Source organism: Dipteris shenzhenensis, chromosome 19, assembly GCF_047967505.1.
Source record: "Dipteris shenzhenensis isolate YYH24624 ecotype China chromosome 19, Dip_SZ_1.0, whole genome shotgun sequence".
Classification (NCBI taxonomy): Eukaryota; Viridiplantae; Streptophyta; class Polypodiopsida; order Gleicheniales; family Dipteridaceae; genus Dipteris; species Dipteris shenzhenensis.
Window position 1 is genome coordinate 18,295,116 of NC_141614.1, and position 25,641 is coordinate 18,320,756.

General features: G+C 41.0%; 1 protein-coding gene across 3 annotated transcripts; it reads left to right on the plus strand.

Annotated features, from left to right (window-relative positions):
• Window positions 1-10,177: 10,177 nt before the first annotated feature.
• LOC147890174 (tetraketide alpha-pyrone reductase 1-like) lies at window positions 10,178-14,452 on the plus strand. Of its 3 annotated transcripts, none has more exons than XM_087391072.1 (7): window positions 10,178-10,422; window positions 11,681-11,838; window positions 11,973-12,142; window positions 12,294-12,491; window positions 12,651-12,810; window positions 12,900-13,098; window positions 14,146-14,452. In XM_087391072.1, exons 2-7 carry the CDS (start codon window positions 11,697-11,699, stop codon window positions 14,315-14,317), a joined length of 1,041 nt encoding a protein of 346 aa, XP_087247198.1. In that variant the 5' UTR covers window positions 10,178-10,422; window positions 11,681-11,696; the 3' UTR covers window positions 14,318-14,452. The 3 variants fall into 3 exon arrangements, with proteins under 3 accessions (XP_087247198.1, XP_087247200.1, XP_087247199.1); XM_087391073.1 differs by lacking the exon at window positions 10,178-10,422 and adding an exon at window positions 10,998-11,122; XM_087391074.1 differs by lacking the exons at window positions 11,681-11,838; window positions 11,973-12,142.
• The last annotated feature ends 11,189 nt before the right edge of the window (window positions 14,453-25,641 follow it).

Below are 25,641 nucleotides of genomic sequence, written 5' to 3' on the forward strand. Positions count from 1 at the left end.
CGCAGCACGGCGTCAGCCATTGGTAGCGAACGGGTGGGTCCCACGTGCCGAATGGAGTTCGTGGTTTCGTAGAAACTGCTACAGTGTGGAGGAAAACACTGTAGCTGACGTCAGCCTCCGCCTTATATATAATATTACAAAGGCGGAGGCAACGGAGGTAGCCACAGATTCGACTGTGGATGCCGCGTCCTTGACCCGTTTTGAGTGCTGTCAAGCCGCATGGGTCGAGCAGATAGTTGCGGAGGCGACTGTCAAAAATTTTTGTTGAAAATCCGTTTCCGTGAGAGACACGCCGCAGGTGTGTCGGGACCTATCGTGGAGGATGCCGGAGGATAGACTGTGTTTACACAGGATGGAGCAAAATATATTTGCTCTATGTCGTTTCCGTCGAGATAGTTGCGACGAACTGTCCCGTGCGGAGAATCCGCTGTTCTCCGTACCGGAAACGATGAAGTTGGAGGGGCGGAGATGTCGATTTGACGACGAATCGGGTATTCGTCACCTTGACGCGTGAATACCCGACTGATGAGGTGGTAGTTGATTGCTGACTGGTCAAAGTGATGACGTGGTAGGTGACGTGTCACTGATGATGTGGCAGATGACATGGTAGTGCTGATGTGGACCGCTGACGTGGCTACTATCGTGGCAGATAGGCATGATGTGGCAGACAACCGACTGATGATGTGGCAAGATTAGGTAGGTGCCACATGTATGGAGCTGGAGGTGCCACGTGTCATTAGTCTAACCAATGTGTTCTGAAGCAGGGGATAAGGGTAGCCCCTTATCTGCCACGTGGCCTGGGGCTAGAGACCAAAATCTTGGGAGATTCCATGGAATCTCATAAATATTAGAAGTTGCAAGGAGGCTCAAGCGTCGTTCCTTAGATGGAGGCGTTCGTCGCAGTGAAGGTAACGGAGCAGCGCACCAGGAGATTGTTGGACGATTGCGGGAAGCCTTTGTTATGGCAAGTCCCGTTCTATTGTAGAGCGTTGAGGAGCTATGGTGGTGCAGTCCGCACTGGAGGCGTAGGAGCTCGGAGCTTCGGTCGTAGGAGCACTAGAGGCGTGGCTGTATGAGGACTTGGTTTGACAAGCCACTTGACTAAGGCGGCGCTGGAGTATAAAGCAGGAAGCTGGCTGGAACATCACTGGTGCTGTGTGATAGGAGACTATGGAGAACCAGTCGTATGAGCTATGCACTTCATTGGCAGTCCGGTTGTTGGAATACCAAGGTGTTGGAGGCGATGTTGCAGAGCAGTGGTTTCTGCTGGAGCCATCTACTGGCTGTTGCAGAGCAGGCTGTTTGATCGGCCGCTCAAGTCACTGATTATCTCGCGGGAGCCCTGAGTGTTGCGCTTGGGAAGCCGTGTGGAATGTTGCGCCTTGGGAAGCCTGGTGGAAGGCGATGGAGTTAGCCGCACTGTCGTAGAAGAGGCTTAGGAGCAGAGGTTTAGGAGCTCGCTTGGCTTTGTGTTGGGCTGCAGCCGCAGGTGAATGGGTCGATGGCGTTTGAGAGGTTGCTGATTGCAGACGTATAGAAAACATTGCTTGTGTGTAGAAGCCAACTGCTCGTATGCGAGCTTGGCTACAGCAGACGCCTTGTCGAAGGAGCCGCCTAGCAACTGCTACTCGTTGTGAGTAGCTTGTGAATCTACAGAGTTCGTAGTTGAGATGCAGAGTCTTGCTGATGTCGCCTGTGTGTGCTAGGTCATTGACTCCTCTATCTCAGATGAAAAAACTTGAGGATCTTACCAGAGAAAACCTCTTGAACCTTACAGAACTCAACAAACCTTTGAAACTACCCCTCAACCCTCTTAAAACTCATGAAATGAACCTCATAAGAAACATGATCACTCAAAAGAGTATAACTTGAGCTCCAGGAAACGGAATCCTGATATTTTTGTTCCGAAACAGGGAGGAGAAGGAGCTCTACAATGAGAGCTAGATATGAAACTCTCAACAAATCGAATGTCACAAGGAATCTCTCTCTCACACAATCAAATGGATGGAGATTCCTCTCAAATGGATGGAAATTTTCTATCACTCTACGGAAATGAAAGAATACTCAATCAATCTTAATCTATCTCTCACACATGAAGGATGGTGCCTCAACGGAAGGCAGAACCAAGCTCTGATACCATGACAAAATATGAAGAGGGGAGAGGAGAAGAGTGGAGATGAGGAGAGAGGGCACAACTAGAGAGCACACCACAAATGACTAACTGTACACTAGATTTAGTTGAAAAAATAGAATATATACAAACCCATTTAGGGTTAGGGGATCTAACCCTTTCCTTTATAGCACTCTATTGGATTAATGCTATGCACATATGATCACATGATGTTGAGCATGAACTCTCAACAGCATATTCCATGTAAAGCAGCCTAAAAATGCAAAGAAGTTACCAAGAAGCCAGAAAGTAGTGCCAAAGCACTACCAAACCACTCACAAGCAGTGCAAAAGCAAGTAATAAAAAAGAAGTGCCAAAGCATATTGAAATCAATGACTGTTTATATGGAAAGCACTTTTAAGAGAGAAAGCAATCACAAAGCACTGCTAAAAATTGACAAGCACACATACAAAGCAATGAGACCCACAAAGCACATGTAGAGTACTTTGCATATTCCATGTAAAGTAGTCTAAAAATGCAAAGCAGTGACCAAGCAGTCAGAAAGCAGTGCCAAAGCACTACCAAACCACTCTGTCACCTTTTGCTCTTACTCGCAGCTTAGCTCAATCCTCTCCCTTGGCAGGTTCTGTGCACTACTTCTCTAGAGGCTGTTGCCTTTTGCTCTCCCTCGCAGGTCCTGAGCTCAAGTCAAATCCTCTCCCTCGTAGGTTTTGAGCTCTACCTCCATTTACTTTCCCTCACCGGTCCTCTAGCTGAGCTCTTGCAGCTCTCACTCTCTTTTTTACTACACGTCTCTGCCTCTTTGAGTGGGTGCTGCAAGAATGTCTCGATCAAAAAGCAAGTGTAGTCACAAAGCAATCACAAAGCAGTGCCAAAGGAATCTGAAAGCAATGACTGTTTACAGGTAAACAGTTTTAAAAGAGAAAGTAGTCATAAAGCAATCACAAGGCATTGGTAAATCAGTGTGTCAAACCACTGAAAAGCACGTGTAAAGCATTACAGAAATAGAAAAATAGAAAGCAATGGGCAACCGGTCACAAAGCAGATATGTAATACATAAAAGCCAAACAAAATAAGGAGTGAGGCATACCAATTGATGAGCCTAAAACCATCAATTTTGCTACTGTGGGGATTTTTTCCAAGCAACCCTCCACCCTACAATGTGTGTCTTCCAAACACAGATTTGCAAAAAAAAACTGGTGGTAAGGATGGCCACAAGCAAGTACACATACCACAACAAATTATTTTCTATCAATAGTAAAGCACATCCATCACAGGGATGTGCAATCGTAAGACACGTTGAACCCTCATCTTTTGTACTGGCAATTGTTGGTGGGGATGGGAAAATACAAAGAGGTTGGTTGGACTGGACCCTTTCCATCATTTTTTTGGCAAAATAATATTGTTGCTGCCTTGTCTTAAAGACAACAGACTTTTCACGTAATTGCGTGACTAATGCAAAATGTATGATAAATTTTATAGTCTTCAAAATTTGGGGCTTCTACTTTGAATCCCAGGATCTCCAATGTGTTCGTGAATGAGGCAATGTGTGCTTGCAGTTTTCTGAAATGCTCCGAGTCAATTGAAGGAGGCAAAACTGATATTTCATTGTGTGTTGCTTGGAGCTTTAATTTCCTCAATGTATGTACTGCTGTCGACAAATTCTCTTGGCATAGCCTATCTTTCTTGGCCTTATCTATTGCATTTACAGCTGCGTCCACCTCTTCACTTACTTGGTCAAGTCTCATCTTCACACCATGCAAGATTTTTTGACTATTGACCCGCTCAGGCATTGTGTAGTTTACAAACATTGTGCCACAGCCATGTGAGATTTGGGCAGACAAAGACCGTGGCCCATGAGAAATAGAGTGCCGCTGCAATTCCCCCTCCCTATACCTTAAGACACTTTTGACATCTTCCTCCATTGCTATTTCTGAGGGGTTAGCTAACAGATTTTATTGGAATCATTCAATTTTTCATTGGAGCTTACCTTGTTGTTGGACCGTACAAACCACGCTTTCAGCGAATTCATCCCAATTGGCAGTGAAATCATCCTATGTAGGGGCATTTTTCGCAGCCTTGCAATGCTCAAGGGAAAAACCCCGAGCAAGTGCAATCCCAAACTGCATATTGGGGGGTGCCTCCTTGTAAACCTGAAAGTGAAGGTCCATAGCCTCTATAGAAGGTCTGGGTCACCAAGACTTTAGTCCTTCACCTTGTAGTCCTTTATGTAGAGGTAACAGGACTTCTTCATATCTACATTGTGTAAATGCCCAACTTTTTGACAAACACATATATTATATCTACATTAATTACATCAAAGCTGATTCAAAATAATAACCATATATGTAGTACGCCTTCCTAGGATGACTTTACAAGAATGCAAAACAATGAAAGCAACATAAGTAGTAGTTTAAAATACAAAACTAGACAAAAAAAGGGATGATATCGTGATACTTATTACAAGAGGATTACTAGCTATAATAAGAGAAATGTGTGTGTGTGTGTGTGTGTGCACATAGATATATATATATATATGTGTGTGTGTGTGTGTGTGTGTGTGTGTGTGTGTATGTATGTATGTATGTATGTATGTATGTATGTGTGTATGTATGTATGCATGCATGCATGAATGCATACATACATACATGGCATGGATAAAAATGGTGAGCATAATGCATTTATACTTCACATTTTGCTCTTTAGCAATATAAAGTCTCTCTCTCTCTCTCTCTCTCTCTCTATCCATATATAAATATAAATATAAATGTATATGTATGTATGTATGTATGCATGCATGTATGCATGTATGTATGTATGTATGTATGTATTCATGAATGCATACATACATACATGCATACATGCATGCATACATACATACATATACATTTATATTTATATTTATATATGGATAGAGAGAGAGAGAGAGAGAGAGAGAGAGAGAGAGAGAGAGTTTATATTGCTAAAGAGCAAAAAGTGAAGTATAAATGCATTATGCTCACCATTTTTATCCATGCTTGTTGACATTGGATCCCCTTGATACAATCTTTTAGGCAATTTTGAAATCCCTATTTGAAAAATACTTTTCTTAGATAAAGCATCTAATGCATGTGTGTGTGTATATATATATATAATGGATAACCCATTGGTATTCATACTTCAAAGGAGTCTTGACAAAAACTCCCTTTCTACACATTGTAGAATATCTACCATATTAGCCCTAGTAATATCAAATAATCATAAAGATTGAGCCCCGTGAGACATTTTTCAAAATAACCCTCTAGGATGGGAGGCACAAATCTCCTCTCCGCTTGAGTGCACTCATGTTAATGTCGTAGCCACAACGCCCATTTGCAGCACAAACGATGACATTTCTCAAGAGTCGGTAAGCCGAGCCCTCCGATCTTTCATGGTGTCGATACATAAGACCATGAAAAATAATGCCACTTGTCTGACCATAGAAAATCACTAGCCCACCTGTCAATATTCGCAAGACAAGGTGTAGAAAATGGCATTACAAAACACACAAACACCAATGTAGGAAGCAAGACATGATTCAAAACTATTAGCCTGCCCACCAGTGAGAGACTTTTATTTTTCCACTTGTGGAACTTCCCGCTATTTTTGAATATAACCAATCAAAGCTTTGTTTGAGGGTGATGCCAAAGCCAATAGGGTAGCCTAAATAGCACACTATAGAACCGGGAGTGATGACTGAAAACCCCTAAGAATAAAGCCAGGGATAGGCTGCCAAGATAAACACATGAGTGTAGTATTAGATGTATTGACCTTTGAATCTGATAGCAAATGAAGGTTGGATAAACATCCAGGAAACATTGTAGGTTTATTGGGTCAGCCTCAAGAAAATTGGCATTGTCATCTGCAAACATCTGGGAAGAGAATGCCGAATCATCAAGCAAAGAGAGACCACATAAAGAATTGGCATTGAGATGAGCATCCAATTGGAGAAGAAGTGGCTCATTTACAATGGCAAACAAGAGTGGGGCTAATGGGCATCCTTGTTTAACATCTACCTACGAAGAGGGAATGAGTGATAATAATATCCATTCACTGTGGTAGCAGAAGCATTAGAGAGCAGCACTCTGGTCATATTGCAAAACCCATTGCCGAAGCCAAGTTTACCCATAATTGTGAGCATCAATCTCCAGCTCACCCTTGTCGTAAGCTTTTTCCAAATCTATGTTAAGCAAGACAAATTGAGAGTTTTGCGAAATAGAGTAATCAATGGAAAGAAGCACATTAAGAATTGCCTCGTGTATGTTATGACCATGCAAAAAGCTGAACTGATGAGGATGTAAGTGCCATGCCAATATGGATTTAACTCGTATGGCCATTGCTTTGTCCATGATCTTATAAGCACCATTGAGCATTGTGAGAGGGCACCACTCGGATGGAGAGAGTTGCAGGAGTGATGAGCATATTCCACCAATGCAGACACCAAACTTACGTTGTTGAGAAGCTTGATGCCGGCCATGTACCTTGCACACATATGTAATATTGGCTAATCCTTGCTCCCAACACTGCACCAAACTCAATAAGTGAGAGGTAGCACACCATGCGAATATTACATCCACATCAAAGGCAAGATCACCAAACAAAGATATGTCCATTTTAAAAGGAAGAGGACCCTTGACAATAGGAGTCTATTGAGCAAGATGGAATTGAAAGAGTATCGATAGATGATCAGAAGGTACAACTGAGTGCAAAATACTGCCATGTGCCCTTGGATACATCCACCAAGCTTTGAAGGAAAGATATATGTGATCAAGCCATGCTCCACACCATGACCCATCAATATGCCTATTGTGCCAAGTGAACCTGGAAAGGGAGGAAAGCAAGGATAGAGAGCACCACCCTAGCATAGTTTATGGCAAATCCAAAACAGTCTCACTGGAATGCAGCCAAAAGAGTCTTGAGATACATCAGAGGTACAAGACAGTTTGGGATAGAATACAGAGGAAGTCATCCACGGTTGCATGGATACTATGACAGTGACTATGCTAGAGATCATGAGACCAAGAGATCGGTCGACACATGGATATGCACTTTTCCTTGGTCAAGGTGCTATATCATGGTTGTCAAACAAACAACCAACTGTTTCTTTGTCTTCGACTGAAGTAGAATATAGGGCACTCACTACAGGCGCATGTGTAGCTATATAGCTCAGAAGACTATTGTCAGAAACATATTACTTTGATGAGTCAAATCCAACAACAATATACTGTGATAATCAATCGCCTCAAGCATTGACCAAGAATCCAATATATCACTCCAAGACAAAGCACATTGATGTTAGAGAGCACTTATCAGTAGAGAAAGAGTACTACTTGGTGATATCACACTGCAGCATTGTGATAGCAAAGAAAATGTTGCAGACATCTTTACCAAACCACTCATTAAAGAGCTATTCGAGAAACACCGAGTAGCTCTTGGTTCAATGACGCTGAGGAAGGACATTTCCATTAAAGGGGTGTGATGGAATGTATGTTCAGTCCTTCTTCGATTCCTCAGAATCATCATTTTGAGGGAAGGCCTACTTCATGATGTTGATCTTGAGGGAAGGTGTTGAGAGTTCACGCTTAACATCATGTGATTATATGTGCATAGCACTAGCCCAATAGAGTGCTATAAAGGAAAGGGTTAGATCCCCTAATCCTAACCCTAAATGGGTTTGTATATATTCTATTTTTTCAACTAAATCTAGTGTTCAGTTAGTCATTTGTGGTGTGCTCTCTAGTTGTGCCCTCTCTCCTCATCTCCACTCTTCTCCTCTCCCCTCTTCATATTTTGTCATATGCAAAGTACTCTACATGTGATTTGTGGGTCTCATTGCTTTAGCACCATGTATGTGTGCTTATCAATGCTTAGTAGTGCTTTGTGACTGCTGGAAAATTCAAAATTCGCAGGAGTAGCAAAATTTTAGCCGCCGGTTTTGCCCCCTCTCCGGTGATACACATCAACAGAATTGGACATCCCAAACAAGTGCAATGTGGCCTAAAATGCTTCAAAACACAAATAGGCCAAAGGGCACGCTATTGGGTTTGATGCTGTGGAAATGACCTTTGGCATGCTTATGAGCCATATAGCAAGCAAGTGCATGGAAAAATAAGCAATTCAAAATTGTAAATAGTGTTGGATTTATTAAAATATCTGTTCACATGCACAAATTGCACTTTTCGAACTTCTTCCATTTTAGGGTGAATCTAGATACCAATACCAACAACTACCAGTGTTTTAAGACCACCATGCAGTAGTCCCACTAGTTTGGATTCCAAAATTTCAATCCGTTTTGGTTTTCAACAAATAAAAAAAAAGTTATGGAGCGTGCCCTCGAATGGGTATGCATCACTTTAGCACAACATTGGAGGCCTATTAACCCATGCCTAATGTTCTCATTTAGGTGTGTCCTTGGGTTGAGGAGAAGCTCATGTCGTGTATTGTTGAATGATTACTTGGTTGCATGTATTTATAGAACAAAATTTTGATGTTTTTGAATAAATTGCTATATCCTATAGTCTTCAGGATGCATGCTTCACATGCAACATAGCACTTGCAATGCTTTAATGGTCTCGATTTGGTTTTTAACAAATTAAAAAAAAGTTATGGAGCGTGCCCTCAAATGGGTATGCATCACTTTAGCACAACATTGGAGGCTCGTTAACCCATGCCTAATGTTCTCATTTAGGTGTGTCCTTGGGTTGAGGAGAAGCTCACATAGTGTATTGTTGAATGATTACTTGGTTGCATTTATTTATAGAACAAAATTTTGATGTTTTTGAATAAATTGCTATATCCTATGGTCTTCAGGATGCATGCTTCACATGCAACATAGCACTTGCAATGCTTTAATGGTCTCGTTCAAAATCCTTATTCCATAATTTTTTGCTCTTATGTTCAAGTTTGGAATGTGTACTACAACTAGAAGACAAATTTTGCCAAATTTCGTTGAGCAATGCATAAGTTATGGGTCATGCAAGAAACCTATATACAAAAATGTCCCTGACCAAAAAATGGCCACACCCAAGCAAACAATGACCCTATACATTTTCTTTTGTATTTTGAAGGAAAAAATGTAAATCCTAGTGAAACTTTACATTTTTTTGCATAAAAGTTTCAAATCTTGGAGAATGTTTCAAGCATTAATTTTTATTAGGGCATATAAACTTTTGATCCAATATAAAAGTTTAGCTTCTTAACGAAAAATCATCCATGGTAGCCACCGAAGGATGTGGACTACATGATGAGAGGATGTGGAGCAAGGACTACCCCTAGGAGAGATGTGGATCAAAGGATCCCACAAGTGTTAACTATTCTAAAGGCTCTCTCTATACAAGAAGCCTATCTTTGTATTGTTCAAGAACACACACATTGCAATAGATTGAGTGTTGCCTACTTTGTGTCTCTTTCATGGTGTTTCGATCCTCCTTGATCCCTTGCTTTAGCATATTACAAACTTAGACAATGATTTAACAACTATTATAGTTTGTAATTTCATTGAAAATAATGAAATTTGTTTCAATTTAATTATTAGTATTTAAATGTTTTACAAAATATTAATTGATTTAAATAATACGATTTTAAAAATTTAAATTTGGGAGAAATCTCCATAATATGGAAATTAAATGTAAATTGTTATTCAATCCTTAATTTAATGCTTTTAAGGAAAAAATTAGATAATCTTCGTAATATGTTTCTCCTTAATTAAAAAAAGAAAAATTCTAAAAAGTATAAGAGTGACATTTTATTTTGGAAACAAAATATATAGTTTGAAAATGAAATACAACAATATGTTTCAAAATAATAAATAACATGTAATCAAGTATATAATAAAAACGTTTAGAAATTAAATGTACATTGTTGTCCAATCCTAATTTAATGATTTTGGAAATAAAATTTAGATTAAAAAACAAAAAAAAATTTATGTGGCTTGCCAAGACTAATCGCTTTTTGCCCATTACTTTCGTTTGCTCCTTCTATGTCCCTTGCCTTTCTTCCAACCTTGCTCCCCTTTCCTCCATTCCTCTTTTCTTCCCTGCCGACTCTCCCCGCTGTTAATCTTTGTAAACAGGTAGGGATTGTCAAAATCACGCCCCCATCCCATCGTCTGAATCAATTGAAGGTACGAAGTGCAAAGTGATCTAGTCAAAAAACTAGTGCACGTCTGAACCTCCATGCATTCACAAACATATCCCTGTGGACGTGCGCAACAAAGAATCAGTGGAGCTGTCAGAGAGGACTGCCTTGGCACCACAGCTGCTGGAGCTTTGCGAGTAGGCATTGCTCTCTCCTCTACCATATACTGGTTGTCTATTATTGCTTCCGTCGAACCTTTTCTCGTTGTTCAATTTCATTTTGAGACTGATGTAAATGTTTTGTCTAGATAGCCATTTGAGATTGGCGAATTTTGCCGGCCTATAGTAAAACAGAGCATTAAGCTGGGATAGCAAATGAGACTTTTAGATACTTAAAGGTTTGGATTGAACTTGAAATCAAGAGGTGAGGGACGGTGACACCGGAAGAGAGGTGATGATGGAAGGAGATGGAGGGAATAGATGGTGACCCTCTCAAAAGGAAAGTGGAATACTTGCATCAACAACTGCTTGAGAGCCAACCCGAAGGTTTGCAAGGACACGGCGTCAGTTGTCCTGCCTGCTCTGTAGAACACAAGAGAGTTGAAATGAAATCCTTTGCTATGTATTGTGACATGCTGCAACATAAATATTGATGAACAAGTCTTATTCGCCCCTTCCTCAAGATAATCGTCATGTCAATGGAGCTTTTTAGTAGACTTTTCCAATACGTAGTCTGAGTTGGCGTTTTGTACCTCTGTAATGTTCAGAATTGCAGTAGTTGAATGACAAGAAGAGGTTCACCACCAGTGTAGCGAAATGCCCGCAATTACACGATTGCCTTCGAAACTTGCAAGTTTTCGAGAATTTTACACGATGCTAGGATCTCGCTAAGGGCAAGGTAAGGGCTGTGTGATTTGATTGTGGTTTTGTCGTGAGCAACAGCGATCCTTAGGTCTAAGCAGAACGGCTCAATATTGTTTATCCTGTATAGTGAGGAGAGGGGAAGGGGGAAGAGAGGTGAGAGAAGGGGAGGCGAGAAAGGGAAGGGAGAGCTGAGAAGTCGGCAGGCCTGGGAAGGGAGCTCAGGCGAGAGGGCGGAGGGAAGCTACAACGGCGGGAGGGAGAGACGAGAGCTGAGACGTGGAAGCTGGGAGAGAGATGGGAGTGGAGGGCGATGACTATAGGGACAGAAATTAATAGGGATTTCCAAAAAGCAATTCAATCAGGTTTTTTGGCATGGCATTTTTTCTATCAGAAATTTGGTTTTCATCCTCATCCAGCTAGTGGATTGAAAATTACGGATTTTAGAACAAAATGCCGATGCTGAATATGTGTAAATCTATCGAAACCTAAGGAGTTGACATGCCACGGAACGGGGACCTATAAAAGGTGGGTTGGACACGTACGGGCATGTCGTGTTTACCGATATCTAAAACTCTCGTCTTCGTGCTGATAGGCGGACCGATCTCTCTATGGCAGAAGATATGGCACTTTTATGCTTCCCTGCCAAGGACACTGTCTGTGTTACTGGAGCCAACGGCTTCTATGGATCTTGGCTGGTTATGCGCTTGCTTGAAAGAGGCTACCGTGTGAGAGGCACCGTGCTCCCGCAAGGTTTGTTCTTGCTTGATTGCTTCTATCATTAGATCAGAAGCGAGATGGATTCATTTTAATTCCTCCGTTTCGAAACGCAAATATATTCCCGTACCAAACGCATGTAATTAAATCGCGTTTCCAATCCTAAGCAGATGCTGAAACAAAAGTAGCGCACCTGAGGAGTCTTCCGGGTGCCAGTGACGGATTGCACATAATTGGAGCAGACTTGTTTGTAGAGGGTAGCTACGACAGCGCCGTCTATGGCTGCGATGGGGTGTTCCATACTGCCGCGCCCGTGCAGGAAAAATATGAGAATCCCCAGGTGACCACGTATCAATCCACTGGTCACAGTACGACGTTGAGTTTGTATTTGTTAAAAAGGATGATACCGACTCATTGTTACGTACAGGCTACCAGCTTGACTTCCGTTCAAAGTTCGCTACCGTTTCTTACCTAAGAGCAGCAATGTGCAGATGGCCATTGACGCAGGAATCCGCGGAACGCTAAACGTTCTTGCAGCCGTTGCGAAGTCACCGTCTGTGAAACGGGTCGTCTTCTCATCCACCGTAGGCACCTTGATGTTCCCTGGATTTTCTGTGGAAGGGCAAACGCTAGACGAGTCAAGCTGGACGTCTGCGGAGTCTTGCATCCAAAACAAAATAAGTAATTGGGTAATGCTCTCTTTGCGCTTATCCATCCAAAACAAAATAAGTAATTGGGTAATGCTCGCTTTGCGCGTATCCGACTTGCAGCTGCCTTAAAGTTTCTTTGGCGTTTGTTTTAGCCCTCATCAGGCTTGCTTCTTCCTTCGTTGAATTCTTTGTCGGCAGCCTTATTTCGCTTCCAAGACTTTAGCAGAAAAGGCAGCTTGGGAATTCGCTGAGAAAAACAAGATCGATCTTATAAGTGTGAATGCTGCGGTTACCGTGGGACCTTTTCTTACGCCAGAACTACCAGCGAGTGTCCATCTTCCAATATCAGTCTTAACAGGTAACGATAGGTCGGATTGTCAAGCATCATTTATACAAATAATTATTCTGGATACACGATGATCCATGATTTGTCGCAAATTACTGCAGGCGAAACTCGTTTGTTCGATTTCATAAGTGCCCGACGAGCTTACATTCATACCGAGGATGCTATAAGGGCACATATATTTTTGTACGAAGAACCAGCTGCAGAAGGCCGCTACATCTGTGTTGCACAGGAGGCATGGATCCGTGAGGTGGCGGAGCACCTATCCAAGCTGTATCCTCGCGTCAAGTTGCCAGCTCACAGGTAAGCTTCTGAGCTATAACTGATCACATTGTGCACGCATTAAACCAGCCCGTTAGAATGTAATACTTTTTTAGTTAAAATTTCAAATTTGCCACTTTCATTGCCACTCAACAGGAAATGCTCTAACTTGACCCGTCTACGAAGGGTTAGAAGGTACCTAGGCAGTAGTTGGAGAGAGGGAGGAGGGCATAGGTGAGACAAGGTACCTAGGGAGTAGTTGGAGAGAGGGAGGAGGGACGAGAGAGGAGAGAGGAAGGGAAGGAAGAGGAAGCATGGTAGCAAAGGATGAAGGGGAAGGCCTGCTTTCGTGTGGAGGTCTATATGCATGCCACGTGGCATAGACTTTTGAGTGACACCAATCTCGGAAATAAATAAATAAATATATATCTATAACCACAGACACCCAAAAAAAAAAGATGACACCTCCAAGCCTCCATCCAAGAGCTCCTTCTTTGTGCCACGTGTCACAAAGAAGGAGCTCTTGGATGGAGGCTTGGAGGGGGGAGGAGGTGGAAAGACAAGAGGCAAGCTTTGGGGAGGAGATAGAAGGTGAATGGAACGGAGGAGATGGAAGGTCACCTTCGGGAGGAAGGAGGAGATCGAAGGTTAATGGAATGAAAGGTCACCTTTGGGAGGAAGGAGGAGATTGAAGGTTAATGGAATGAAAGGAGGAGATGGAAGGTCTCAGAGCCATGGGTTAAGACTTAGCCAAAATTTCAAAATCCAATCCAAGTATGCAAGGTGAATTGATTAGCAATTTAAGAATCAAAGATCCACCTTCAGATGGGGAGTGGTTGAGGATGGCCATGCATCTTTATCTGTGCAAAGCACGGGTTCAGTACTCTTATATATAGAAGGAGCTTCCTTTCTCTCTCAAAAAATCTAGCCACTTTCTTTCCATGTATCCAAAGGATACCCATGTGTCATCATTATTGGCACATGGTTCTCCATATGGTTGCCATATCTCATCACCGCATTTATTTCAATTTCTTTTAATCTTTGATGGTAGTGAGCTAATCTTACTTTTTTACTCGTGCTGGTGGCTAGGTTTCCTAAGGATGCACCGGTTTTCCATCTTTCATCTGAGAAATTGATTAAGTTGGGATTTAAATTTGAGCATACATCATTGATAGACATGTTGGATGAATCGGTCCGATGCTGCTTAGAGAAAGGCGTGCTTCGTCTTGCCCAAGATATGTTCATTCTTCAAGAACAATAAGTGGGATCATTATTGCACCACGATAATCAGGGGTTTAAGGAATACCTATATAGGTTTCTAAGTTTTATGAATTTGTATCTTAATACACGCAGATTCCCACTATCAATTAAGAAGGGCTAGTTACAAATTTTAAAGGAAGTGGACATTGTCATTGGGATGAAAGGAGGTATTTTAAGGATCTTTTAAAGGCCATCATTCATGAAGATGTAGTATCAAAATAAGGGTTAAATCTAATTATGGGTAATAGATATGTTACTTTAAGCAAGATTTTTTGAAGAACATTTGAGGGTTGATGTCAAGCCAAAACTGTATAGTATGAGAACTCATTTGAAATACCTTGAGAAGAAGAATGCTACAAGAGCATTATAGGCTGCACATGCACTCCTAACCTTTAATCATTTACAAGGCAAGCCAGGTGAGACTAATGGTGGTAAGGAAGAGCATAATAGCTAGTTGTTGTATCAAAACGATCCTGGCATATATGACATATAGGTCCATCTTGTAAAAAAGTAATGGGCATTGGAATGGTACATGGGGGGGTCACTCATAAATATGTAAGCATAGCACGTGGGTTTGACAGAAGAAGTTTTTTTAATAGATACATATTCAAATTGCATGCTGTAAAAGACTATCCAACTCTCTCACAACTAAAGGACAACATGAATTTTCAATTGTGGATTGGGCATGTTTGTGAAAATTGAATGACAATAAAATTAAAGAGTCAAACTCTTACAATTGCATGCACAACCTCAATCTAAAAATACTACCAATATTTGAAAATACAGGTTATAGCAACTTCAAATATCCAAAATTTAGCAATCAAATTTGTGATTAGATGGTATCGAGGCAAAAATGTATGTAGACTATCCTCGGGGGAGGGGGGGGTTCACTCACCATATGTAACCCTATCACGTGAGTTCAACAGATGGGTTTTTATTAATTCCATTACTTACAGATTTAAATATACATAAGGAATTAAATTAAGACCTAAATGTCAACATACAAAAGGGTGTTTTGTATTAAAATATTTCTAGAAACTCTCCACATGCAATGTGGACATTTTGGTAAAGTGGTTTACGTCATGGGACATGTTGGAATACTATTTGCTTTTGCAATGAGCAGGCACTTTTCTTGTTTTTTCTTGAATTCTAGAATGATTTTCTCTCTCTTGCTATCTCTAGCCTTTGGACCACCCGGATGCTATGATCTCGTACATATATTGATCTCTAATTTGCATGTAAGTCAGTGGACTTTTATTTTTGTTGTTTTGAGGATTTTCATAGACTCCATTTGTACTATGTAAATGGACTCATTTAACTTAGCATTTAAAATACCATTTGAAATTTATTAGGATTTCCTATGCCAACTTGCATTTCTAAAAATTTCTAATCATTTCCAAAGGATTCCTGTACCTCCCTTACTTCTTAACCTTAAACTTTGGAATTTACACTGGTTGCAAGAGTCAAAAGTATTTGCAGGTAGTTTGTATCATGATCTTATTCAAAAGTAGAAAACACCCACACACTAGTATCTTTTTTAATTAAGTCACCTTTTTTACATTAAGGCACCCAATTGATAATTTCTTCCATCTTTTAAGAGGTCATGGATGTATCCACAAAGCTTGACATGTAAATGAAATATTGGTAAGTGAACCTCAAACTTGAAAAATTAGACTGTAAAGCCATCCTACAAGGCTACAAGGGATCACAAAATTGTTTATAAATCATGAGACCCAAATGTTATGTAAGAGGTAAAAGTTAGCATCTAGGTCCACTAAAAGTCCACATTTCTATCTCATTTCTATGCACATGAATGTTATGACATGTTCCATGATGTGTGACATGGCTGCGGTTGACCCCCATGTCAAAGGCATTCGAATCTCTATGAAGTTGTAAACAAATGGACAAAGTTGGGCTAGAGATTATGAGGTGCCAAAAGGTTTAGGGTTATATATATACATAAAATAGATAGTCCACAGCAATGTGGTGTAGGATCCACATATCTAGTGTATAAGGGACATAAATTGTTACGTGAAACTTTTGGTTTCTCTCTTTTTTTCTTGCATGCCTTTCCATTTAACCTATATGGCTTTGCATGTCTAAGTTTTGAGTATTTTTAGTTGCTACAAGAGTTGTGGGAGGAGGGCTTCTTAGGGGCGAGATCAACATCCAAAAGTGATTAGTGCTAGGGGGAAAAGGGTGGGGATTTGGGAGCCCAAAGGCTGAGGTTTGGGGGGAGGGTATTTGTTTGGAAAATTGAAGTGAGAAAATATTGATCTCCTTCCACACTAGGTGCACAGTATGGGAGCCCAAAGGCCGAGGTTTGGGGGGAGGGTATTTGTGGGGAAAATTGAAGTGAGAAAATATTCTCCTTCCACACTATGTGCATAGTATGCTCCCTTCCACTACCAAGAAAGTTCTCTATCCTTTGGAGCCTGATGATCTCTACGTGCATCCATAATCTCGCTTATCCTTCAATGCAATGACATTGTTCTTAATGTGATATGAGAAACACATATTTGTGTGGCTACCCTGGCACCATCGTTGGAGTTGAGGACATGGACGTGAAATGCTAGCCGAACTCAAAATGGCATTCCTTGAAAGTGAACTAGGATGATATCACAATTGTTGAGCAGCAAAATAGGGTGTCCCCTCAGAGATTGAGTTGTTTGTTTTGGCTCCAGCTATAAACCCAACTCCAACACCCAAGAGCAAGTGATTCTACCCATCTTCGCTGTTAGAGCTTACTAGTCTTGGTATGGGTTCTTGTCTTAGCAACTCTCGTTTTTACCCTACATGGTTGATTGGGGATTTTCCCATCATTCTAAAGCGTTAACTCGCTTTTTCAGGCTTAAATAATAAGGCAATGCTCAAACCAATCTTGACCTCCAAGATTTCGAGGGTCTTGTAGGAGTTTGACAGTAGACTCAAATGTGACCAAGAAAATGTCTAAGTCGTAACTATGGAGCATGAAATGCAATGATTTTGATGGCCAAAGCAAGTCTATGAATGTTGTTGCAGGAGAGATTTGGATGGTTCACTATCCTTGGATAGTTCTTCTCTCATAATGGTTTCCCTTGCCCGCCTGCTCAAAACCCATCAGATCATGACTTTCGTACAATCAACAAAGACTTTGAATGAGTAAGTAGATCTGCAAAAATGAATGGCCTCACCATTGGATTCACCTACCATCACCCACGAATGTACTTTTACACTCTAACTTGTGATAAAGCCACAAGGCTGAAGGAAGATTTGTAATGATGTTTGTCATATAACATACCACAGGACATTGAGGAAGGTGTTGCAAGAGTGATGCCCAAAATTGAGGAAGTGATACACATTATCGTCCAAGCTTATAACAAGTCAGCTGGTGGTTGTAGGCCATGTGATTAACATATCCAAGATGCAGGTACAAATTTCGATCTTCTCTTATTGTTAACGGAGGGGAATGAGGTTCTACAATCTGCTGAGAGAGGAGGAACAAAGAGTAGTAAAAGTATTTGACCATATTCAGCATGACCACTGAATGGACCGGATGGGGCACCAGTGGAGGATAGTAGCTATAGTCGTCCTAAACCCTAAACCCAAGTTCATGTTCTCACTCGAAGGTCGTTCAAGATCGTTCAAGAACATGTATAGAGATGTTCCGTATTACTGGATGCAACTTGCTATCTATGTTGTTTTGACTCTTTCACTTGGAACTATATACTACAAAGTGGGAAACAGCCTTAACTCCATCCGGATGAGTCTATTATTGTCTTGGAGTATGCCCGCCTTTGTTTGCCCTATACGACAATGAAATCACTGCAACTTAGCAATTTGATTGGAACTGCCTAGTTTATGGCAGACTCTAGGTCGATATGTGAAGCAGTAGGATATGGGAAGCTCCCTAGACTCCGTTTTCTAGCTCTCAAGCCACGAGACACAATTCTACTCACCTTACGCGTCCTCTAAGCATGATGAGATAAAGTTAACTCCATCCAGATGAGTCCATTATTGTCTTGGAGTATGCCCGCCTTTGTTTGCCCTATACGACAATGAAATCACTGCAACTTAGCAATTTGATTAGAACCGCCCAGTGTATGGCAGAGTCTAGGCGGGAAGATATGTTTCAAGGAGGATCTAGATCTACATGTTCTCAAGAATGGATGGGAAACTATCCTGTTGACCTCCCTTACCACTCAATGGATTGGACGATTTGTGAAGTAGTAGGATATGGGAAGCTCCCTAGCCTTTGTTTTCTAGCTCTCAAGCCATGAGACACAATTGTACTCACCTTACGCATCCTCTAAGCATGATGCGCTGAAGCTTTGGGTGGGCCGTGGCATTTTGGGATGCCCAGGGAAGCAGCAACCATATCCAAGGCTTAGCATGGCAAAGCATACCCCTTACTTGTGCTTCCTCCACCTCCAACATCCCTTCATTCTGGTTCATGTCCCAAGGTCTAGTACATCATAATTTGCTATTGAATGCTCAATTCATAAGTCTAGGTTGGATTATATGATTGCTAACAACACATCATTAAGTTTTATTCCCTAGGATAATGTCACTTGACTTTGTTTCTCATTTTATCCATGGTTGAGGTCTATTACTGAACAATGCCCACTTGATTGTGCAATGGCTATGAATGCAGATTTTATGTGTTGATACATTGTTCAAGCATAGCATGAATGGTAGTGACATTGTGGAAATGAGATAAAATCTTGTATGTGAGAAGCAAGTAGTGTTAGAGTACGCACAGCAGAAGACTTATAGAATAGCCCCTAGGAGCTCACATAGTGTGTGTGGGGTATGGAATCACAAACTAACATACTTAATGTGCATCAAATAGATGTGCAAAATCATCAATAGACAATGAACCAGCCAGATATAGAAGCTACCAAAAGAATATATATTTTCGTCCAAAGCTATGGACACAATACAAAAGAGAGATAGATCCAAAGTACTAAAGAGGGGTCCTTTGATCTTACCACCATGTACTTCTACTATTTGTCGGATATCTCTAGACTTGAGCCCATGTGCTCCACCTTGAACGTAGTAGACTCTCCATCCAAAATGGTCTTCTCCACCTTACTGCCTGTGAATCAGCCTAGCAGCACCTTGTTGCTGAGTTAGGTCTCCAGCCTGCCAACTTTTATTAGTCCTCCAGGAATAGGCTCCAAGGGTGCTGGTCTATGATGTCCTGCTTATTGCTCCAGAAGATGGTTTATGAGGGCACAAGGCCCTTTTATAGGGGTTGAGCCCTCCAAAACTAGCCGACCATTAGAGAGATTTATATTGACACCCCCTGGCCGATTTTATGCAAGAAGCCCTATATAAGGGCCCTTTGCTGTCCCTCTTGAACTACTGCCAGGCCCCAAGGGCAGCCGCCATTGGGCCCCACCCTTGGGCATTTACATGGCTGGTGGATATATGTCACAAGCAAGTACCTCTTGAAAAGTGCTAAAATTGTGCTTTTTTAACACATGCTTTTAAGCACAAAAAGCATACTGACCAAACGTGCTACCATCCATACCTAGATGAATCCAAGAACATTCTCAAACTCAACCTCTAAAAACACAGCATAGTGCAGTTTCAATCTCATTATAAAGATTGAAAATTATCAACTCCATTACGCATAGCAGGGACTGGCTACTATAACGTCCCCAATGATGTCATCAATGCCCAACAATGGGTGTAGACCATAGTATAAAAATATCCTCTCATACATACAAATCCACACACCCACACATACTTGAGCATCCATTTATACAAAGTCTTCATACTAAGTTTCTGTTGTTGCTCTAGAGGTGAAGGGAAGACTCAACCATGAAGAAGGCTAGCACTAAAGGAGAAGGCTAGTACTGCTGCAAGCACCTGTACAAATTCTTATGCACGCGTCTACAATCCTGGATAGTTTCTGACTATGCCAATCTACTACACCTTAGCTTGATTGCTCCAAAATGTCAGCCTCGTGATATCATCTAGATTACTTCAACCAGTCCATACTTGCCACTTGTCTACTTTGTATAGGATCTCTCCATTAGGACCTCCATTCATGGCTAGGTATTCTTCTAATTATACTACCCACATGGCAGCCTTATGTGCTGCCCATGTGGCATCCCCTTTTCTTGTGTTTTCTTTATCTATATGCTGCCCACATGACAAACAATGTGTTGTCCATATGGTAGCTCTATGTTCCATGTCAGATCAGCCCATGTGGCATCCCAAATCAATGCCCACATGTCATCTCATAAACACAAGTACAACTCCCCTTTGCTCTCCTGTTTTTGGGAGCTCATAGATGGGGAGGTGACCACACACACTCCAACAAGACCTACTATAGGGAAGGTTGGCAGCGTGATCAATTGCTTAACAGACTGGGTTAGCCAATCTTTGAGGCCTAAATGGCCAAACTTGGAGGGAGGGGATAGACTAGCCTCTCTCCTATAAATATAACCTCCTTGAGGCATTGTTGTACTTAGAGATGCCATTGATAGCACACATTTGAGTAGGGTGTAATGCAAATTTGGAAGGTATATTCAGGCTTAAATTGAGCTATTTGGGTAGCAAGTTTTCTGCACATATGAGTACTTGGGTAAGGTTCTATTGCACGAGATTCAATGCTCATTTTCTAAGATCTACGTGTCCTGGAGAGTGATACATGTCCCTTTGGTTCAAATTCCTTGCTTTGGTTTGCATTTGTTCCAGTGCATAGGGTAGACAATCAATTAGCAAACATTGTGTTGTAGCATGCTATCAAGGTCGAGAGTCGTACATGTGTGATCTTCTAAGAGATGAATCCAAGAACATGTCCAAACTCTTGCTCTAAATCAACAATGGTGTCATCTACAAGGTTCAAAACCATAAACTCTTATGAAGCATAGCACAACTAGCTACTATGACATGTCCATAGACCTCATCAACACCTAAAACTTATTTCAACTCCAAAATAAGGTAGTTGTGGGAAACTAGCAATAGGAGAGCTGAGAGCAACTCATAGACATGATTGTGGAGAGATTAAGAAGCCTTAGAGAGGACGGAATAGAACCTTGGATAGATTGAGTAGCCTTGGAGAAGATGGAGCATCCTTGGAGAAGATATCAACCTTATGGATTTTCTTCAAGATATTAACAAGAACTACTATGACATTGCTTGGGCTCTTACTACCCCTACATCTTTGCTTCCATACACCATAGTTACCTACTTGTTGGAAAGGTCACCTCCCCATCTATAATCCCCCATATGAGGGGAGCATGGGGGAGGGAGACCTAGGGAAAGACATGCCTAGAGGGAAAAGCCTAGAGAGGGGGTTGCCACATGGGCAACACCTCACAACAAAGAAAAGAGAGATAGAGGGGCTACCACATGGGTAGAAAACAGGCTGCCATGTGGGCAACATATTCATGGACTTGGCCAAGAGTGGAGCCTCTAGTGTAGTAATTTTGTATGAGATAGACACATGGCTGGAGTAGAGAGGTCACAACAATTTTTGGTAGGTTCTGGTGGCTGGAGCATGGCGACTAGAGGAGGCACCTTGAGTAGGATTGCGTGGAAGGTCTGCAACAGTACGGACCTACACAGGCTACTGTACAAATCTGTGGTAGGTGGTTCCAGGCTAAAACATACCCCTGTCAATAGAAAACATGGCAGGGTATTCCAAGAGAGAAGATGGAACTTGTCGGCAGGATGAAGAACTACAACAAGCACTGTACATAGGTGCAGCTAAGGGACAAAGGTGGAGGCTATGGTGGGCTAGCCACCTTGACCTCAAAGTGCATTTACAAAGACATTATATATATCTAAGTGCCCTTGCTGACTAATGCCACCAACATCATCAACTTTTAATGGAACTATGAGATTATCTAAATTAGTTGTAACCTCTTGTAATATTGCATGTTGCAATGCACGCCGATAAGGATCCCTAGGAATAGAAATTTAGTGTGTCACCAGTGCAAGGCACCCATGTGATTTGTCAATGCATATTTTGATAGCTTTTCCAACACTCTTGTAGTTGAAAGCATTGTCTTTCATGATTGCAATAATATTTTTGGGCCCGTCTACACATGCAATCACACGTTCATAAATGCACTCAATGTATCGACTTGTTTTCACACCCACACATGTGTCAATAGCTTCCAAAACACAAAACCATGAGGACTTATGCACTTAACATTGACTAATGGCTTTTTTTGAAAAATTGTCTAGCCATCCACAACAATTGTGCAACCAAACACAGGAGTAAAGTTGAACACCGTGTGCTTCAAAGACAATTCCAATGACCCTTTCAATTTCTCTAAATGCTCCATCGATATTTTATTATAACCCTATAAAATAAATCCTTTTTTGGAAGTACTTAACAATGCATCTTGAAAAACAGGATTGCGTATGGCATTGAAAGAAGTGCCACATGCTATAAATCAGTGTTCACACAAAACCTGCAAAGCCTTATAATAAAATTGCAAAATTCTAAGTTTCACTTGATGTTTTTTATTTTTCAAGTTTATGAAAACTGTACTTGAAAGGGTTTTATAGGGCTTGGACTTGTAGGATTGAATTTGCCAATGTTAGTGGTTTGCAATCATGAAACATAAGCATTTTCTAGTGGATAAGAACAAAAAATGTAGGTTTTTAATGTGTGCTTGGGACATACACAATGCATGATTTCGGGACACTTAGCATGCATGTGGGATGCCAAAAAGCATGCAACTATATGTATATATTAGGACAATGTGGAAAGGATGGACACATGTATCTCCTTAGTTGTAGATATGCCCCAGCGATGCCATGATGCAAGGAGAATAGGAGGGGAGATGGAAGGGGGGAGATGGGGCTGGCAAGAGGAGAGAGGTGTTGGCTGCCTCGTGATAGTCAAGTGTAGAGAGAGAGGAGAGGGTTGAGTGAGGGGAAGGAGGAGAAAGAGAAGGGAGAGAGGAAAGAGGGATTTGCAAGAGAAGAGAGGAGAGAGGAGTTGGCTACCGCCAGGGGCAGCCAAGTGTAGAGAGATAAGGGAGGAATTGCTTTGAAGGAGGAGAGAGGAGAGAGCGGTTGGATGCCATGGCAGTAGAGTGTAGAGAGAGAAGAGAGTGCAGAGTATAGAGAGAAGATAGCATTGAGTGAGGGGAAGGAGGAGAGGAGAGAAGGGGGAGAGGAGAGAGGGGTTGGCTGCCATCGCGGAAGCTAAATATAGAGAGAGAAGAGAGTATAGAGTGAGGGGTATGATGAGAGAGAGAAGGGGGAAAGGAGTAGAGAGAAGCGAGAGAGGAGATGGCTTCTGCCACAGCCGAGTATATAGAGAGAAGGGAGAGTAGAGTGAGGAGAAGAAGATAGAAAATTAAACTTTTTTATTTCTTATTAAAATTAAAATTAATTATTTTAAATAAAACTTTTCAACTTTATGTGTGTGTGTGTGTGTGTGTGCATGTATTTTTGTGCTGGTAACCTTGAGCATATTTCTTTAGATTTTAAAGTTAAAATTAATTCTAATTTTAAAATTAAACTTTTAAACTAGTATATATATTTGTGTGTGTGTTTAGATTAAAAAGTCCCATCAATAATTGAGCCACACAATTAAATCCATCAAATGGATAAAAAGTTAAAAAAGGGAAAAACAGTTGAGACATCTAAGTTGAACTAGAGTTTGCAAAAATTTCAATCAAATTAAGAATTTCTAATAATATTGAGTTTGACAAACATAATATTGAAAAAGGATGTCAAATCCTTAGGTACTCCAGGTTCCGAGGTCGGGGTCCACTTACCTGCAACCATCCAAACAAACTAGGTGTAAGAACATTATTGTTATATTTGGGTAGACAGGTAATACTTGTTTTCCCCGGCTTGTTATCGGTTTACCTAGGAATATAGACAACCATATGGATTCTTAGATAATTAAAAAAACAATTTAGGCACAAGTGAAGTTTAAGTCACACGTGGAGTAAGGAGCCAATGAGTGCATGGGTTAAGAAGGGATTAGAGGAGGTATGGCACGATTAGTGGGCTTGATATGTGGGGTGGTTTTAAAAAAATTGTAAAAGGAAGATTTCAAGGGGGTACACAAAAGAATAAGTCATAGTTAGGGAAGTATTCATGTGTGTGTGTGTGTGTGTGTGTGTGTGTGTGTGTTCGTGTGTAAAGAAATAAGTGTCTGTGTGTGTGAGATACATTTACTAATCAAATTCATTTTGTGTGTGTGTGTGTGTGTGGGGCCCACCCCGAACGTAGAGCCTGGTAAGACTACATGGTGGGGAGTAAGCCTACCATGGGGAACTTACTCCCCACCTACTGATAATAAGTTAATAAAAGTGGATCTATATGATAAGTGTCAAAATGAAAAAATAATGCCAATAGTAAATGCATAAACCACTTCTGCAAAATAGATATAAAAGTTAGTAAAATATAAGGTGGATCACAAAATGCCTAGGGATTATCCATGCTAAAGAACTATCCAATGGTGTGAAGTAATTGTATGGCACTAGCCCGACTAAAGGCTAGTTGGAAAATCAAAGTGTGTGTTTAAAAAATTCCATCAAGAATTGAGCCATACAATTAATTCCATCAATTGGATAAAAAGTTAAAAAAGAGAAAAAATTTTGAGACATCTAAGTTGCAAAATGCAACTAGAGTTTGCAAAAAATTTGATTAAACTTTTTTTTATAATAATATTGAGTTTGACAAACATAATATTGAAGAAAGATGTCGAATCCTCAGGTAGTCCAGGTTCTGAGGTCGGGGTCCACTTACCTGCCACCATCCAAACAAACTAGGTGTTAGAACATTATAGTTATATTGGGGTACACAGGTAATGCCTAATTTCCTCGGCTTGTTATCTCTTTACCTAGGAATATAGACAACCATATGGATTCTTAGATAATTAAAAAAACAATTTAGCCACAAGTGCCGTGTAAGTCACAAGTGTAAGTCACAAGTGGAGTAAGGAGCGAATGAGTGCTTGGGTTAAGAAGGGATTAGAAGAGGTACGGGACGATTAGTGGGCTTGGTATGTGGGGTGGTTTTAAAAAAAGTGTAAAGGGAAGATTTGAAGGGGGTACACAAAAGAATAATTCATAGTTAGGGAAGTATTCATGTGTGTGTGTGTGTGTGTCTGTGTGTGTGTGTTCGTGTGTAAAAAAATAAGTGTCTGTGTGTGTGAGATACATTTACTGTGTGTCTGTTTGTGTGTGTGTGGGGTGGGACCCTAAGGGTAAGACCACATGGTGGAGAGTAAGTCCACCATGTGGAACTTACTCCCCACCTACTGATAATAAGTGAATAAAAGTGGATCTATATGATAAGTGTCAAAATGAAAAAATAATGCCAATAGTAAATGGGTAAACCACTTCTACAAAA

What these genes read in the sequence shown, in the direction of transcription:
- LOC147890174 (XM_087391072.1), top strand. Translation starts at nt 11,697, where the DNA reads ATGGCAGAAGATATGGCACTTTTATGCTTCCCTGCCAAGGACACTGTC. An exon ending in AAAAATATGAGAATCCCCAG is followed by an intron (nt 12,143 to 12,293) that starts GTGACCACGTAT and finishes AGCAATGTGCAG; the next exon opens with ATGGCCATTGACGCAGGAAT. An exon ending in AAAACAAAATAAGTAATTGG is followed by an intron (nt 12,492 to 12,650) that starts GTAATGCTCTCT and finishes CTTTGTCGGCAG; the next exon opens with CCTTATTTCGCTTCCAAGAC.